The sequence below is a fragment of the Anolis carolinensis genome, chromosome 5 (assembly GCF_035594765.1).
Source record: "Anolis carolinensis isolate JA03-04 chromosome 5, rAnoCar3.1.pri, whole genome shotgun sequence".
NCBI classification, from domain to species: Eukaryota; Metazoa; Chordata; class Lepidosauria; order Squamata; family Dactyloidae; genus Anolis; species Anolis carolinensis.
The window spans coordinates 166,784,992-166,804,147 of NC_085845.1; the positions used below are offsets into that span (position 1 = coordinate 166,784,992).

General features: G+C 37.5%; 1 protein-coding gene across 1 annotated transcript in view; it reads left to right on the plus strand.

Annotated features, from left to right (window-relative positions):
- The window catches only part of utp20 (UTP20 small subunit processome component), an 81,819-nt gene that overhangs the window by 21,531 nt on the left and 41,132 nt on the right, over positions 1-19,156 (plus strand). Inside the window, exons 15-30 of the mRNA XM_008110812.3 lie at positions 188-293; positions 1,722-1,872; positions 4,176-4,223; positions 4,700-4,858; positions 6,823-6,899; positions 8,132-8,211; positions 8,909-9,149; positions 9,379-9,591; positions 10,234-10,324; positions 11,351-11,436; positions 12,611-12,736; positions 12,987-13,153; positions 13,572-13,780; positions 16,179-16,322; positions 17,111-17,190; positions 17,878-18,104. Of these exons, the coding sequence (XP_008109019.2) occupies positions 188-293; positions 1,722-1,872; positions 4,176-4,223; positions 4,700-4,858; positions 6,823-6,899; positions 8,132-8,211; positions 8,909-9,149; positions 9,379-9,591; positions 10,234-10,324; positions 11,351-11,436; positions 12,611-12,736; positions 12,987-13,153; positions 13,572-13,780; positions 16,179-16,322; positions 17,111-17,190; positions 17,878-18,104 (2,205 nt within the window). The remainder of the gene's footprint in view (positions 1-187; positions 294-1,721; positions 1,873-4,175; positions 4,224-4,699; positions 4,859-6,822; positions 6,900-8,131; positions 8,212-8,908; positions 9,150-9,378; positions 9,592-10,233; positions 10,325-11,350; positions 11,437-12,610; positions 12,737-12,986; positions 13,154-13,571; positions 13,781-16,178; positions 16,323-17,110; positions 17,191-17,877; positions 18,105-19,156) is intronic.

Consider the following 19,156-nt stretch of genomic DNA (forward strand, 5'->3'; position numbering starts at 1 on the left):
TATTTGCGGGGGGGGGGGGGGGGGGGGGTTTGTGAAAAAACTCATTTCAGATATTGGAGTCAGTGTTTTGTGAGACATCATAGTGACTGTAATCTGTTTTCAATTTGAGGTTTGAAAGCACTTCTTAAGGAGGAATTCACAATGTATATATATTAATATCCCAATTTATTCTGTTTCATTTTCCCAGGAAGCTTGTTTGTGGCCTCCCAAGCTGTGAGCACGTTGCTTAGTTTAACAGAATCTTTGGAAATTCTAGATCTGTTACCCATGGAGCGTGTAAAGACGCTGTTGATGTATGTAAAAAGGGAGATTTTTGTACGATATATGTCCATATGAAGTTTGTTAATTTCCTGCTGTATTTCATGTTGTGTTTCAAAGAGTGTCTAGAGTTTCTTAGCTAGTGTTTGCTAGCATCCAGTGAGAGATTGTAATTGAGAAAAGTATGCATTTTTCAGCTGTAAATATAACAATTTCATGCGAGGGTTTTCCTGAGACTGGAACACTATTTCAAGGGTCCCTCTGGCAAAGGCGTTGAACAAGACTGCTCCAGACCAACAGTTTCTTTGAGTGAAAACAATTTTTTTTCATTGAGAACTGCAGATGTGAATAGATTTTATTAACTAATATTGCACAATCAAAGTTAATTGCCTGTTATTTAGCAGAGAAAATGAATTTATTTTCCGGTCAGGGTTTTTCTTGCAGTGGTAATTTGTTGGGGCTTTGTGTAATGGATTGGGAAGACCAAATCTGAATCTTAGCTTTTCTGTGAACTTGGTAACTTGTCATAGGCAGGCTATTTATTCTCAACTTCCATTCATATATAGATTTACATTACAGAATAGTAAGAGATACATTATAAGTAATGTATAGGAAGTTCTTTGAACACTTGGAAGTACAGTAGAGTCTCACTTATCCAATATAAACGGGCCGGGAGAACATTGGATAAGTGAAAATGTTGGATAATAAGGAGGGATTAAGGAAAAGCCTATTAAACATCAAATTATGTTATGATTTTACAAATCAAGCACCAAAACATCATGCTTTACAACAAATGGATAGAAAAATCAGTTCAGTACACGATAATGTTATGTAATAATTACTGTACAGTAGAGTCTCACTTATCCAACACTCGCTTATCCAATGTTTTGGATTATCCAACGCATTTTTGTAGTCAATGTTTTCAATATATCATGATATTTTGGTGCTAAATTCGTAAATACAGTAATTACTACATAGCATTACTGTGTATTGAAGTACTTTTTCTGTAAAATTTGTTGTATAACATGATGTTTTGGTGCTTAATTTGTAAAATCACAACCTAATTTGATGTTTAATAGGCCTTTCCTTAATCTCTCCTTATTATCCAACATATTCGCTTATCCAACGTTCTGCTGGCCCGTTTACGTTGGATAAGCGAGACTCTACTGTATTTATGAATTTAGCACCAAAATTTCGCAATTTATTGAAAAATTGACTACAACAACATTGACTGCTAAAAGGCAAACTGCGTTGGATAATACAGAACCTTGGATAAGCAGAGCTTGGATAAGCGAGACTCTATTGTAAAAATGCTAAATGCTATGCCATTTCCATGAGCAAGGAATATGGGGGGGGGGAGGTTGGGGGGGGAGAGTAGAAGTCCGAAATAAACATTACCAAGTTCTAGTTGCTTTGTATCTTTTTTATGTTCAAGTACACCTTAATTTTCACTCTTTCCCTAGGACATTTCCTTCAGAGCTATCCACACTGCTGTTAGCTGATCTCTACTGTACAAGGTTAGCCTTATGTGGTCACCATGAACATCTGTCTAAAGAGAATCTGATAGAACTATTTTCTAAACTGCAAGACAATATTTCAGCAAGTGTATCCAGGGTAAGCTGATTTGCTAACCATTTATTGCTGATTGTATCATGTTTCCTAATTCAGTGGTTCTCAACCTTCCTAATGCCGTGGCCCAATACAGTTCCTCATGTTGTAGTGACCCCCAACCATAAAAATTATTTTCATTGCTACTTCATAACTGTCATTTTGCTACTGTTATGAATTGCAATGGAAATATCTGATATGCAGGATGTATTCACTGGACCAAATTTGGCACAAATACCTGATATGCCCAAATTTGAATACTTGTGGGGTTGGGGGGGGGGGATGATTTTGTCATTTGGGAGTTGTAGTTGCTGAGATTTATACTTCACCTACAATCAAAGAGCATTCGGAACTCCCCCAACAATGCAGTTGAACCAAACTTGGCGCACAGAGCTCCCATGACCAACAAGAATGCTGGAAGGGTTTGGTGGGCAATGACCTTGGGTTTGGGAGTTGTAGTTCACCTATATTCGGGGAGCACTGTGGATTCAAACAATGATGGATCTGGACCAAACTTGGCACAAATACTCAATATGCCCAAATTTGAACACTGGTGGAGTATGGGGAAAATAGACCTTTTATTTGGAAGTTGTAGTTGCTGTGATTTATAGTTCACCTACAATCAAAGAGTGTCTTGAACCCAACCAATGATTGAGTTGGGTCAAATTTCTTACACAGAACCCCCATGACCAACAGAAAATACTGGTCTTTGGCAACCCCTCTAAACCCCCTTCGTGACCCCCCCAGGTTAAGAAACGCTGCCCTAATTCATTGTTACTCTTATAATTTAGTTCCTTAATAAAGAACTTAGTGGTGTTAACCAGAGTTTGAGATAAAATTACAGTAAAAGTGTATAATTAGCATCTCCAGTGATACAGTTCATTATATTCAGAGTATGTACACTTGCATGTCAATTAATGTTGCATGCTTATATTCTGCATTATGCCCTCTGGCAGTATATGTCTAATAAACAAGATGAATTTATGATAAAGACAGAACAGGCATAAATCAGATATAAAGAGCAAAAATATTATGATTACTGTTGGTGAGTATTTTAAGCTCTTTAGTCATAAAATTACATACAGTAGAGTCTCACTTATCCAACACTCGCTTATCCAACATTCTGGATTATCCAACGCATTTTTGTAGTCAATGTTTTCAATATATCATGATATTTTGGTGCTAAATTCATAAATACAGTAATTACTACATAGCATTACTGCGTATTGAAGTGCTTTTTCTGTCAAATGTGTTGTATATGATGTTTTGGTGCTTAATTTGTAAAATCATAACCTATTTTGATGTTTAATAGGCTTCTCCTTAATCTCTCCTTATTATCCAACATATTCGCTTATCCAACGTTCTGCCGGCCCGTTTATGTTGGATAAGTGATACTCTACTGTACCTTGTGTTAGTTGTATGGGGAGATTCAGCTTAAAAAGAGCATGAGCACAACAGGAACGTGCATTAAAACTTGATCATATTGTTCTTGTTTGCAGAGTTTGCCCTACAGAGATGCATAATTTGTAGATAAACTTCAATGTTTTATCCTGTGCTTAATACCACTTATATACTGTGATGTCTCTGAATGAAACTGGAATGCTCACTTTCTACTTAGCTGTAATTGACTACCACCTTGTTTGCCTGTTCCTGCATCTGCGAAAATAAGTTTTACTGACAAAAACTTATGCAATATGCTATTGCCCTATATGCTCATGCATAAGTTTAGAAATTTTACTCAAAATACCAACCCAAAATAATTGGGCTGATTTATTTATGAGTTTTAACAGTATTTCAGTGGAAGACCCCTGTGGTCATCCAGTCCAACCCCCTTCTGCCATGCAGGAAAAGCACAATCTGCCATTCTGGAAAAACTCAATCAAAATGCCACCAGAGTGGTGGGAGTGAAATAGGGGTTTGAAAGCAAAGAAGCAGGTGAGGCTGGGCAACTAGAAAAAGAATCTGGGTCACGAGGAAGGAAGGGGGGAAAGGATCTGTGCCCTGGGAAAAAGCTGCTGCTGCTACTGCTATTTCCGGCAGCTCAAAACTTTGATTTCCCTGCATTTCTCAGGAGGAGGAAAGAGGAGGAGGCAGGAAGAAGCATGGTAGTGAGGAGCCCCTCACTATCACCCATGGAGCCCCAAGGGTTCCACAGAGCACAGTTTGAGAACCTCTAGTCTAAGGGATGCTGCTACATTCTTTCCATTGCTTTGCTGTTATGCCCTATTGTTGTATGGTAATTACGTCTTTTTCAGTGTACCATATATTTTATACCATGAAGAGAGATAATGAAGTTTCCTCTTTGATAGGTACGGCTGTTGACAATAAGGATTTTAAATCATTTTGATGACCTGGAGGTAAAGTTTTAAGTTGTAATTCAATGAAGCAAACTTTTGTGTGCCATTCATATAAAAATAGTGCTGCTCAATTATTACTTGAACAATGAAGATTGTATAGTAGATAAAACATTGTACAATTCACTGATTATGCAACTTTACATAAATCTATTAGTATGGGATTCTTCTTTTTAAGTAGTCTTGGTTTAGAACTTCTGTTAGTAAGAACTTAATAAAAATAAATTTTATTCTGTTGTTTTACTTCTCAAAAATGTTACAAATAGCTAGAAAGAGCTCATGTTTAAATTTTGTGTTGTATCTGTTTTTGTCTTAATTAAAAAATCTTTGTCATAACAGTCTACGTATTTTCTTTATATGTTTTGACATATTGGATCTTCAGCTAATTTCTAGATGTTGGAAGGAACTTGTTTAAGCAAGATGTCTATGCCTATTCTCTTGTTTAAAACAATGTTATGTATTTTCTCTGATCTGTTAAGGATGGGGGAACTGGGGAGCTACAGTCTGTGTTTGCTATATTGCTTCAAGCGGAACTTGTACCAGCGAGTGTCAATGATTATCGTGAGAAGCTGCTCCACCTAAGAAAGCTAAGGCATGATGTTGTGAAACCCCTGATCCCAGAGGGACCTTTGCAGGAGGTAAAATATCATTTGTTGAAAGACTCATCTCAACTTCTACCCTTTGTTAAAGAGGGCCATGTCACTGTCATGTTTTCCTTTGTGTTTTTTTCACAAAGGGTTTAATAACATGGTGGGTGTTACCATAACTAGTTTCTATAAATAAATTTGTTACAACAGCTGAGAATGTCCCCATTTCCTTCTTCACTCAAAGAAATGGGAGTGTGACCTGAACTTGTCTGCTGTGAATTATGTTTTTGAGTTTTGTGTTGAGGAAGACGTGAGGAAATTAAGTTTCTGTTAGCAAAACTCAAGAGATATTTATTGAAAATCTAAAGGACAACACTATATGTTTGTTAAAATGTATTTTAAAATGTATTATGATGATTCATGTAGATATCATTATATGATGCACTATTACATGTATAATAATAATAATAATAATAATAATAATAATAATAATAATAATAATAATAATAATTCTCTTATTACAGTCAACACTCCACATTTGCTGGAGTTAGGGGTACATGAAAGTGAAATATCATAAATTCAAAATTGCTATATTTTTATCTGAGAGATCACTTCTCCTGGATTAACTAAGTTCTCCAGCATGACTTTATATTTAGCTCCTGCCAGATGTTGTCCATCGTATCGTATCGAATTGTCTAGGCCAGGGGTCCCCAAACAAAGGCCCACTGGCCGGATGCGGCCCTCTAGGGTCATTTAGCCAGTCCCTCCCCTAACCGTTAGATTTAGGGTCACTCTAAGTCTGAATGACTTGAAGGCACACAACAACAATTCTAATTAATCAAAAGCCAAAAGTAGGCCCACACTTCTTACTGAAATACTGATACGTTTATATTGGTTAACATTGTTCTTCATTTTAAATGTTGTATTGTTCTTTCATATATTGTTTTCACTACAAATAAGATATGTGCAGTGTGCATAGGAATTTGTTCATGTTTTTTTCAAACTGTAGTCCAGCCTCCCAACAGTCTGCTTAAAAGGTTTGAGGACCCCTGGCCTAGTGATTCCTAGACAGAACCTTTTAATCAAATCTTTCAATAATCAGATCCATGAAAGTCAAACTCACAAATGTGTAGAGCTCACTGTATATTATATAATGTGTTGTCCTTAGGATTTTTAATTTTACATTTCTATTTGTATTTTTGTTTTTGTGTAACCCATAAAGAATGCTATTCAAATTTATATGTAGAGGTTTTTAGACTTTTCTGGGTTGAATTAAGCTCTTGCCTTTCTCCACTTTACTCAGAAATGCTACCTTTTATTATAGTTAAGAAACAGTACTTACATTGACCCATGGATAAGTTGACCCATTTTTTGGGGGGTTCAGTGTTTTGAACCCCAAAACCTTTAGAGTCTAATGCAAGTCCCATTGTATTCAGTGAAGCTTACATCTGAATAAGCACATAATAGGTGTGTACTGTATGTATTGTTAACTGATCTACTATAATGTGCAAACACCCTATACAGGAAGGACTGAAAAAACCCAGGACACTTTAAGTTAGTAAATCTGTGGCTTATATACTAGGAAATGATTGAAATAGCCCATATTCTGAATAGTTTCAGAAAAAGTATAATGAATTGTTGGTGTTATATGTGTAAGTCATGTTGACTTCACTATGTTTTTTTGGCAAGGTTAATTCAGACAAAGTTTACTATTGTCATCCTCTTAAGCTTGAAAGGGTGTAACTTGCCTAGTGTCACCCAGTGGATTTCCATGTTTGAGCAGGGATTTTAATCCTGGTGTCCCAGAGTCCTAGCCAAAAATTCAAACCACTACACCAGCTCTCTATGTCCTTGCCTATTTTTCCATGAAATGCTCAAATTAAAGTGATCACTGAAATGAATAAACTTGAAAATTTAAGGAAAGGGGTTTGTATAAACAAGCACCACTCACCTAAAATTGTAAATATTGATGATAGTTTAAAGATCAAGGCAAACATCTTGGAATGTTATTCTAGGTTCCTCTTCGGTATCTACTGGGAATGCTTTATATCAACTTCAACCCACTATGGGTTCCTGTGACTGAACTCATAACGTAAGTATTTTTTTCCTAGAAAAAAACTCATACAGATCTAAGTGCAGACCAAACTATAAAAATGTATTTGAGGATGCTAGGTATCTTGGGATGTGTTTTGTTTATAATTCACCTTAAAGAAAATGCTTTTGTTTGGGAAATGAAGTGGAGAATAACACAAGATTTTATGCACAGAGAGGTGGTAGCACTAGATGTGCAATTTTTTGCTCAAGATTACCACACAAGATTTGGCAGTCTTTTGCAAAAAACCTTCCACCACATTACAAATCACATGCTTCTCTTATGTGCATGTTGAGTATAATTCACAGTAGGTCCAGAAGAAAAACAATGACAGAATTGTTCATGCTTTTGGTCCAGTCTGAAAATAAGTGTTGGAAGAGAAGGGAAGGAATCTGCTCTTGATAAATCTCTCCCTCTTACAAAGCTAATGGTAACTAGTGGAGCCACATATGGGGGAAAAGAAATGATTAATGAATGAAATTTCATTAGAAAAATAAAAGCAGTCACATTGTAATGTTACTTCTCTCCATCTTCTATGATCTGATTCATTTTATTGACAGTTTTGAGGAGATCTTGCTCAAGCCATACCATTTAAGTTTGTAATTATTGGACAAATTGCTTCATAGAGAAAGCTGGAGTGCTGCTTCGCTATTACAGTGTTCCCTCACTTATCACGGGGGTTAGGTTCCAGGACCACCTGCAATAAGTGAAATCCGCGAAGTAGGGACACTATTTATTTTAATATTTATACATTATTTTAGTAGTTATACACTATATTAAGTCTTTATCAACCAATCATGTGTTGATAAATCGCCTCCTTCTCCTCCCGTTGCTGCTTGGGCTCCATTTCTCTCCCTTCAGCTTTTCCTTTCTCCCATCCATAGGCTGTAAATTGTAATTTTTTATGATTTATAATATTCTTTTAGAGTTTATTGAAAAACTGTGAAACAGCGAATCCGTGAAAAGTGAACAACAAAGTAGTGAGGGAACACTGTACTTTGATATCTGTCTTTAGTTGAATGAATAGGAGCAGCCCTGGTATATTTTTGAGAGCTGGTCATCTGCGGAGTCCTTTTATATTCTCAACATGACAGCAAGGAAGCATCATAAATGAATATTTGAAAGTTGTTCATGTTTATGAGCTAAACTGGACATGGCAGTCAATAGCCAACTGGCTCTTGATAGCTACGTAGTCACCTACTTTTTCCAAAACACATTTTTCTTCATTTTAGTTCTCATGCAAATGAAATGGAGAACAAGCAGTTTTGGAAAGTCTACTATGAACATTTGGAAAAGGCTGTGTCCTATGCTGGTAAGACATTTCTTATAGAAATTTAACCTTTCCAAGGTCAGAGTTGCTCATTAATTAGGTCTACCAATTTCTGAGTTTGTACTATTCATAAGTTATTTCTTCTCTCTTTCCATGGTGTAGTCCCCTAAATCTTGTTAAGCTAGAGCTTCAACTTAAGACTTCTTGTGGTTGCTTTATTAACTGTAAGGTAAAGTTAAAGATTTGCCCCTAACATTAAGTCTAGTCGTGTCCGACTCTGGGGGTTGGTGAAGAGTTGAAGAGCCGGCGTTGTCCAAGACACCTCCAAGGTCATGACTGCATGGAGCACCATTACCTTCCTACTGGAGCAGTACCCATTGATCTACTCACATTTGCATGTTTTCAAACTGCTAGGTTGGCAGAAACTGGGGCTAACAGCGGGAGCTCACCCTGCTCCCTGGATTCGAATGGCCGACCTTTCGGTCAGCAAGTTTAGAAGCTCAGCAGTTTAAGCCACTGCACCACCAAGGGCCAGTGGGTTAAATAGTATTGTATTAACTGTATTGTAGTCAAATACAGTTAATATAATACAGTATTAACTGTATTGTAATAAAAATACTAAATGCAATTGTACAATATGCACAATATTGTAAAATATCTACAATTCAGTAGTATGTGATTAGAAGCTTAATAGAGATATCTTTGCATTTTAAAATAAAACTCATTCTTTTTTCTGTAGAAAAGGAGCTACGTCATGATCTTGAAGAACAGGAAGGCATTAGAGGTGATCAAAAAGAAGAAGCCCTCAAAGGAGATGTCAGAGCTTTGTATTTTGAGCGGCTGAAATACCATACATGCTGCAACGAGAGGGTGGACCACGCAAATTTTAGGTTTCTGCTTTGGAAGGCAATGTCAAAATTTTCAGACAGAGTGGAACCCAGATCAAGAGAACTTTCCCCTCTTCTTCTAAGGTTTATTAAGTAAGTGAGAATTTTCAACAACAACAGAAAAGATGTGGGTGTTTAATTTTTTAATACTTGTGTGAACATTTCATACTGTCCATGTGCTAGAATAGAAATAGAATACTTTTTTAGAAACAACTTGAGGGAATTGGGAAGGGGACACCAGTGATTGTCAGGAAGAACAACCCAGAAACTTGTCAATAACTGAAGCATGGTTTTTTTTTTACTTTTGTTTTTGTTTTTACAGCAATGAGTATTATTCTGCAGATTCACTAATAGCTCCCATACAAGATCTTAGGAAGAAAGGTGTTGATCATAATGTGAAAGGGGATCTCACTGAGGATATAAATCTGTCTATGAAAGAGGATGAGAAAGAAGTCAATGAAGGAGAGAAACGGGTTTCTGATGAAGCACTGACTGAAGAAATTCCAGTAAAGAAATCAAGAAGAGCTGCGGCAAAGTATGTATGACCTGATTGCAATGGAAGAAAACAGATATTTCTCTATTACTGAGGAGTATCCCTTTGAATGCAGTCTTGGCCCAGAGTTTTATTCTCCTGTCATGTCTTGGGATTTTTTTTACAGTATTTGTTTCACCTTTTGTGCCACTCAAGATTAAAAAACAATTTAATCAATATGATGATCATACGTTTACTGTTGTTAGTGGAAACAAACAAGTTACAGAAACCATTGTTTAAAGTTGGTTTATATGTACTAACCACAGTTGACTTTGACCACAATTTATCCTGATTTTGGTGACATGACATAATGTTTAATGGCTCTAAATGGTTCTGAATCTCTCTCAATGATCGTGGCACCAAAAGATTTAACTTTAGCCACAAGAAGAATGAACGGAATTAGTTAGCAAATGGTGAGAAGTTGAGTGTTGAAGTAAATTTTGTCTTCTGTCACTGAGATGATCATTTACAGCTTCTCACCTCATCCACTCCAATTTCCTGTGAACTATCCAGTGGTGCAGATAATTTAGCAAATCCAATTTGAATTAACTTCAGCACCTTTTGTACATTCAAAACATACTCTGGACATTTCCAAAAGTTGTATTTTATGTTGCATTGGCTTATTTGTACCATTTTGTTTTACAGACAACTCATTGCACACTTGCAAGTGTTTGCCCAGTTTTCGAATCCACGTGCATTGTATTTAGAACCACAGTTGAAGGAAATATATATTCAGGTGAAATTTCTGAACGTGTTAAAAGTTTTATGTAGAACATTTATGGAATGACTGACTTGCAAAGACTCTGAAAATAACTTTGTATCCACAGTATGTCTATTTATATAAAGGATATATGGAAGGAATTAGCCAGTGCCATGTTATGGAAGTACAGACTGATTAATCTTAACCTGCACCACTCTCTAATTTTGTCTCACCAAGGCAGAGGTTATGCTGGCAGGGAATGTTACATAATTAAGAAAAAACACTGCATACAGTTTGCTTCTCTCTTTTTCTATCTTATGTTTCTTTTGGGACTGGCAGACCACAGAGGGTTTGGATTCTTTGGGGCTATTAGAATTTGTTTCATCATTGGCCCCATCTACACTGCAAGTGTTGAAGAAACTGGTTTCATGGTGCAGATGATTAGATAGGAAATTTTGGAACCGGATGGTGATCATACAAATCACAGAGCACTGGTGTGCATGAAGGCTTTCTTTCATGTATTTTCTTAGCAGTTTATTGTCCATCCACCGCAGTTTGAAGCTAGCTTTGAACTGCATTAAACAGTCAGCGTCGATAGTGCCATTGACAAGGAAGTTAAAACCTATGTGAGATTTTTTTGTTTTGTTTTGTTTTGGACTGTACTGACTGAGAAGAAAAAGGATGATGCTTGAGGTTCCTTGGTTTGTCTGTCTGTCTGTCTGTCGGAGGGATGTGTGTGTGTGTGTGTGTATGTATGTGGAAGGAAGTCGACTGTTGTAAATCCTCTTAATGTCAGCAATAGTTAGATCTTTTGAGGCAGAGATGCTAATTAATACTGAACTACAAGTGTCAGCATACCTCATCACTGATTTTTGTGGGCTAGGGCTGGTAGGAATTGTAACTGGACAATATCTGGAGGGCCTTCTGATCTTCCCACCTTCACATTTTGTGGATTCTGTTCAAATAGAACACAGGTTGTACTGAAATATTGAATATTATTCAAAAGTCAATACTAGACAAACTGATACTTTTGGCTTTTGTTTCTTATTGAACATTCTTCAGCTGCTCAGCCATCAAGACCAGAGTGTGCAAAAAGTAGCTCTTGACTGTATCATGACCTATAAGCATCCACACTTATTGCCGTACAGGTAAGAAATAAGTAATGGTTAGGCAGTATTATTTATTTACTTATTTATTTACAACATTTATACCCCGCCCTTCTCACCCAAGGGGACTCAGGGCGGCTTACAAAAATTGGCAAAATTTAATGCCCAAATTGCGATCATAAAAACAAAACAATATAAACAGATCTGTTAATAACATTGTTAAAACACATTATAAAAACCTTAAAAACATATATATAAAAAATTCAATTCATCCGAGATCCTCATGCTTCATACTTAAATCAGGCCATGTCAACTTTGTCATTTACTCATCAAAAACTTGGGCACATAACCATGTTTTCATGGCCCTTCTGAGTCCCAGCAGGGTAGGAGCCTGTCGGATATCTCCAGGGAGGGCGTTCCACAGTCGGGGGGCCACCACTGAGAAGGCCCTGTCCCTCGTTCCCACCAGCCACGCCTGTGAGGCAGGTGGGACCGAGAGCAGGGCCTCTCCAGATGATCTTAGTGATCTTACTGGTTCATAGGAGGAGATACGTTCGGACAAGTAGATTGGGCCAGAACCGTTTAGGGCTTTATAGGTCAAAACCAGCACTTTGAATTGGGCTCGGTAGCATATCGGCAGCCAGTGGAGCTGGCTTAGCAGGGGGGTGGTACGCTCCCTGTATGCCGCCCCAGTTATTAATCTGGCTGCCGCCCGTTGTACTAGTTGGAGCTTCCGGGCCGTCTTCAGAGGCAACCCCATGTAGAGAGCGTTGCAGTAGTCCAAACGGGATGTAACCAGAGCGTGGACCACCGTGGCCAAGTCAGACCTCCCAAGGAACAGGCGCAGCTGGCACACAAGTCTTAGTTGTGCGAAGGCTCCCATGGCCACCGCCGAGACCTGGGGCTCCAGGCTCAGCAATGAGTCCAGGAGAACCCCCAGACTGCGAACCTGTGTCTTCAGGGGGAGTGCGACCCCGTCCAACACAGGCTGTAACCCTATTCCCTGTTTTGCTCTACTCACTATATGGGAGAACTATTGCATGGATGGAACTAATTCAGATGCATGGGTGCAACCATATGTTCAAGCTTCACTTTCTCTTCATTTGAGCATAATTTTCTTTGAATCAGTGATCTTCTCTTTTGATTTGCAATGTATTTTAGAATTGTGGTTCTTAAATACCAGACTTTTTTTCTTAATATTGCCTTTTATATTTAGAGAGAACTTGCAACGGCTTCTGGAAGACAAGACATTTAAGGAAGAAATAGTTCATTTCAGTATTTCTGAAGAAAACACCATAGTAAAAACAATACACCGACCAGAACTTGTACCTGTTTTAATGAGGTGATTAAATTAGATATATATTATTATGGAAGCCAGGTCGACGTACTTTTTAGCAGATCGTCAAGAATAAAATATCAAAATTCACATACCTTGTTTTTGGGAAGGATGGACAACTGTTACTGTGTTTTCTGGTAAACTTGAATGTATTTACTAAGTCTCTGCAGTTATTAGCATAAGTTAACAAACAATTTCCCTTCTTTATGTGGCTTCTGAAAAATGAATATAATCCTTTTCTTACTGGTCTTGGAAGGATTCTATATGGGCGCATGAGAAACAAAACTGGAAGCAAAACACAAGGAAAATCTGCTGCAGGGACCCGCATGGCCATTGTTTTAAGATTTCTTGCTGGCTCACTTCCAGAAGAGATTAGAATGTTTTTGGATCTTCTTTTTGAGCCAGTGAAGCACTTCAGTAAAGGTACATTTTGCATAGGAACTTTGGTAGAAAATGCTGAGTATGAATTGAAGCAAATGGACTCACCACAAGGGAAAGGAATTTAACTGGATTGTTTTTAATAGTTTTTCATCATTTTAATTGCAAATTTAGTCTTTTAAGCTTAGGTTTGAATTGTTTTAATATTGTGAATAGTTTAATTTTATTTTAATGTTCACATTGTGTATGTTTTTGGTTGTATTACTCATTCTCAACCAATGGAGAAGGAGCCATCTATGCATGGATTCGCTCCTGTCACCATTCATGTGAAGGAGCTCCCTATCCCAATGCCTCTTTCTTAAGTACTCACTACTGAAGAGTATCTTCACTCTCAGGAGAGTCATTACCAAGAACTAATACTGTTCTTTGCCTCTCCCTCGTTCCCTCTTTCTTCCCCTGGAAGGACTTTGCCACTCTGCTGTGCTCCAAGCAATGGAAGATCTGGACTTATCTCAAGCCTTGCCTCTTGGTCGCCAGCATAGCCTTTTCAATAGCCTGGAAGTAGTCCTGAAAAACATGGGGCATCTCATCAGCCAATATCTGCCCGAGATATTGCAGATTTTACTTTGCATGTCAGCCACAGTGTCACACATTCTTCAACAAAGAGAAAAGGTGAGTGGTTTAGTGTGTAACCCTCCTCCCTCCTTTCCTCTACTCTTTGACATAAATAAGAATTGGGGAAAAATGACCCTTGAAGTAGCTTTCAATCAATCTCTTCTTAGGAATTATAAAGGAAAGAAAGTCTTCAGATCTTGTTGTTTAAATAGAATTCTGTTTTGCTTTCTTGTGATAAGCTTTGAATCAAAATACATATGAATGTGTATTTAATTTTTTGTAGTTACTTGCTTACTTGTTCAGTTATTTCTTCTTCGTGGTGTCTGTGAAATCGTACATATGGGTTTCCCTTTGCACTTGTGCAATGCAGTTTGGAACCTTCTAGACCTTTTCTATCGAAACATTTCAGTTATTTATTTTATATCCCACCTCTTTCCCAGTATGGGACCTAAAGCAGGATATGCTCGGATTACAGTACTAACCAGCATTTGCTAGTTCTGATTTGCAATCTTGCACGTATTTTACTTTCAGAGGCAAATGTCTGTAATTTAAAAATGTAATTTTCCAACATATTGCAAATGTTACAATTGGCCACCTTGATTAGCATTAGGACCAGCTAAGACCTCCCAAAAAGAATTCCCCCAGGCAGGAATCAGCCAGGCTTTGAAGCAGCAAGGCCCAATCAGTGCTAATCAAGGTGGCCAGTTGCAACATTCACACTTGCCTAAAAACAGAGAAGAGTTCTTTCTCGCACCCTGGACATTCCATAGATATATAAACCCTACTTGCCTAGTTTCTAACTCACAACCTCTGAGGACGCTTGCCATAGATTGGGCAAAATGTCAGGAGAGAATACTTCTGGAATATGGCCATACAGCCCAGAAAATTCACAGCAACCTAGGTTTTTTATGACTTTGGCATTTACATAGCAGAGCTTTTGCCCTACTAAAATCTCCTGAGAGGGCTTCCCATATTACAATTATTGTACTCTTTTAATACCATGCAACAATAGGTTTTCAAGCATGTTTAGTGGCATAGACTATATTTCATTTTTATCCAGTCCTTTTTATCCAGCTAAGGAATTGAGAGTGGCATATGTATTTTCCCCTTCTGGCCTATTTTAACAGTAATGGTTTGATGTAGGTTAGTCTGACTCAAGGTCACTTACTGAGCATCATGAAAAAATAGAGAATTGAACCAGAGTTTCCTCTATTCTCACACTATAACTATTACACTGCACTGTCCCTCCTGTATCAGTTTCTGCTAAGTTCTAAATGATCTATTCTAGAAAAGTAATGGTGTGAGATCTGACTGCAAGTCTTACTTTACGTGATTAAGCATACATTTAGTTGGAAAGTATTTTGACACCAGTGTTACCGATGTCGTAGGTAAGTGGTCTTTGTCCACATAGTTATTAAATAACTCCAAGATGAAGACCTATAATTCAATAACTTTCGCTTTCACAAAGTATATTTCAGTGTTGTCATTTGTTAAACTTAATTTGACAATTCATTATCTAGTGAGAAAATAAAAGCTTCTCAAGGACTATGCAGAAGTACTTCCCATCTATTTAGTCATTGATTGCAGACTAATATTCTCATCTGTGTTAAACTTCTACTTTGTATAGTTATAGAGTTACAGGCTGACATGTTTCGATTTAGGTTATTTCTGTCATGCCTCTGTTTTCTTTTGGGGCTATGCAAATGGATCACTAACATCTCATAGTTGTTGTTAAGCCTTCTTCTTTACTGGCATATGATGCAGACAGTGTATTACATTTAAATCTCTTTCCTGAAAGTACCATCCCAAGTGCAGACAGCATTTGAATATTTTTGACTGATGTGGTATGAGTACTGCATGCCATTAACAAGACCCATACAAGGTCTGGGCTGTGGAGCAGCTGGCTAGTAACCAGCTGCAATAAATCACTACTGACCGAAAGGTCATGAGTTCGAAGCCCAGGTCGGGTTAAGCCCCCGACCATTAAATAGCTCAGTTTGCTGTGTACCTAAGCAGCCTGAAAGACAGTTGTATCTGTCAACTAGGAAATTTAGATACGCTTTATGTGGGAGGCTAATTTAACTAATTTACAACATCATAAAACTGCCAGCAACACATGAAAGGAATGAGGAAGTACAGCTCTCTGTGTCACTCGTGGATGATGGAGCAACAGCTCCCCCTGTGGCCAGAATCGAGCATACCCTCATGAAGCTGGAAATGTTAAAATTGCCTCTCTGTGTGTCTATACTGTATGTTGTTTGTCTGATTGCATTGAATGTTTGCCATATATATGTTCATTGTAATCCTCCCTGAGTCTCCTTCGGGGTGAGAAGGGCGGAATATAAATACTGTAAATAAATAAATAAATTGCTGGAATATAAAATGTTAGGTAAAATGCAAATGTTTTTCTTAAAAAATAAAATAAATTACAGGAATGTAATTATTTGTTTTGCAGATTCAACTAAGATTTATCAACCCACTCAAAAACCTGAGGCGCCTTGGGCTTAAACTTATAGCAGATTTTTTCAGTGACTTTGAAACTTACAGCTTCAGTGTGGAAGAGATTGATGCAATTTTTCATGCAGTAGTTTGGCCCCAGGTAAGGGTCTGAGATGAGGATTTAGATCTGGGGGAAGGAAGAGTTCAAGAGAAAGAAATGATTTAATGTTATTATGTACCAATATCTATTCAGCGTATTACTCAGGAATATCTAAGATCTAATAAAAGTTAAATAGATGTTATTTCCTGATAAGCAACATCAGTTTTGTTGCTGTAACCAAGCTGTCACATAATAGCTGGGTGAAGGTTCCTACACTGTGCGTCATCCATGTTCTCTCTTTTGTTATATTATTTGCTGATAAAGTATGGAAGAACCCATATTGTGGGAGATTATTTTACTGATAGATCCACCAGGAAGTAATAACTGATTTTATCTTCTTGATTGGTACCTGGAAACTCTGAAAGCTTTCAGCCAGTTTGTCATGCAATAACTCTTTTGTCAAATCTCTCCAAGATAAGAAACAAAAATAAATATTAGATATTTTCAAATAAGACTAGAAAGATATGCCAGCATACTGTGCACTAAGAAAACTGTGCTTCTGCCACACTGTGAACTACTGTCATTTGTAGTACTTGGAGATTGCCCTTAAAATTATTGGGAGATTCCTAAGACGCTTCCAGATAGTAACTTTCTTTGCTACCTTGATCAGTAGGAACCTTGTCCATGTCATAGCTCTCAGCATCTTGCTACAAGAGCATCAATGCAATTAATTGTTTTTCCGCAAGTAAATTGTCATTGTTGTGATGCTTCTGCTGTTGTAAAAATCATGATCAAGATACTTCCATTATTTTGCCATGTTACTATTTTCCTCTATTTTGTTTTCTCAGATCACTAGGCTGTCCTCTGAAAGTCAATATTCTCCATCTCTTCTACTCAAAATAATTCATATCTGGAGTAAAAACCCCAGGTAACTTAGGTGTTTCGTAGTGAAGTAAAAACTATTCTATGACTTTACTGCCCAAGTGATAGGAGGTTCTGCAGTTCTACAATGAGGCAGGATTATTTCTCTTTGTGTGTGTTGGCCACTGCTTTGCCCCAGAGTCTAGATGACCGACAAACAAAATGGGGCGGGGGATTATTTTCCGTTTTAAAAAAAGGGAAACATATGGCTCTCCGGATATTGTGTGATAGCAGTAGACTATGCTGGTTATGGATGCTGAGTTTTGTGATCCAGCATCATCTTGTGGGCCAAAAGTTGCCAACCACAATCTGAAAATGCATTTTTCTCTGGCCTAGTGATAAAACAAAGGTTACTTCATATTTACTCAGCCCATTAGTCTATTTAGCCCAGTATTTAGCCTTACAATATTTTCTGCTAAATATCTAAAGCGTGTGTCCTGTTCTATGGCTCTTATTTCACATGCTTAGGAACTGCTGCATCTCTCACTTCTGTTATATATGTGCACTTTTCTTAAAAAATTATATTGATACTAACAAATAGAAGCAATGTGAATCACCATTTCTCTGTTTCTTGAAAGTGTCCACAGAGGGATAGAAAATGAATGTTATTCTTAATATCAATTCAGCTTTTATAAATATTATGTAATTCTGTTTCTTGAATTCCTTGCCCCTTAACTGGTTTTGATGCTTTTAGATATTTTCCTTTGCTGGCTAAACAGAAACCAGGGCACACAGAATATGATGTATTGTCCAACGTATTTGCCCTGTTGTCGACCAAAAACCTGTGTGAAACCACAGCCAGCGTTGTGATTGACATAGCTGACAATCTTCTCAATACTCCTGACTTTGAACCCACCGACCAGCTTTGCAGCTTGACAGTGACTGACTGTGTCTTTATGGAAGTTGATGAAACGACGGAAGGTAGGACTGGTTAAGTGTCGGACTTTACATTACAGATTTGAAGTTGTGCATTGTGTTTTTGGTGAGGGAGGAAAGTCATCCATGAATGAAAATGTTAGCAGCAGGCTTATGAAGTTTTAAATCCAGTAGAGTCTCACTTATCCAACACTCACTTATGCAACGTTCTGGATTATCCAACGCATTTTGGTAGTCAATGTTTTCAATACATTGTGATATTTTGGTGCTAAATTCATAAATACAGTAATTACTACATAGCATTACTGCGTGTTGAACTACTTTTTCTGTCAAATTGGTTGTATAACATAATGTTTTGGTGCTTAATTTGTAAAATCATAACCTAATTTGATGTTTAATAGGCTTCTCCTTAATCTCTCCTTATTATCCAACATATTTGCTTATGCAACGTTCTGCCGGCCCGTTTATGTTGGATAAGTGAGACTCTACTGTAATTGTTATATTCAGTTCACGATGTTGGTTTTTAACATAAGCTTATGCTAAACATGAAAGAGAGGTCACACAGCTTTGAGCTGAATATCTGGAACATTGTCTTTATACGAATATCCTTTTCAGAGGGTCTACTTCCAAGTTGCTACCTAGGAAATCCAGGTTAACGCCTTTTGGATGTGCCTCTACCATCACGTGACAATGTTTAAAAAAATTAAGCTAGACCAGAGATGACCATGTTCTGGATCCAGCAAATTTTGGCTTTCCTGGAGAGCTATAGTGTGCCACTGTGATCTATAGTTGTGAATGATCATAATTGGCATCATGCCCTTCCATTTTGGTTGGGCTTCTTGTTTTGGGGAGAGGGCTTTATAGTGTTTTACAGCTATTCTATGTCAGTTTTGACAGGATAAAATGGAAGGTTGAGGTATTGAGGGGCTTGGAGGATCATTGTAGGTACAAGAACCTTTCTGGACCTAAAGGCAACATGTAGACTGCAGGCCACATCCTTGATCTAGATCTTTGCCTGTCAAGCTGACTTTTTTCATTATTTGCTCTTTTTAGTAGATTGTAATATGGAGTTTGTTGGTCCATTTGATCGGTTTTAT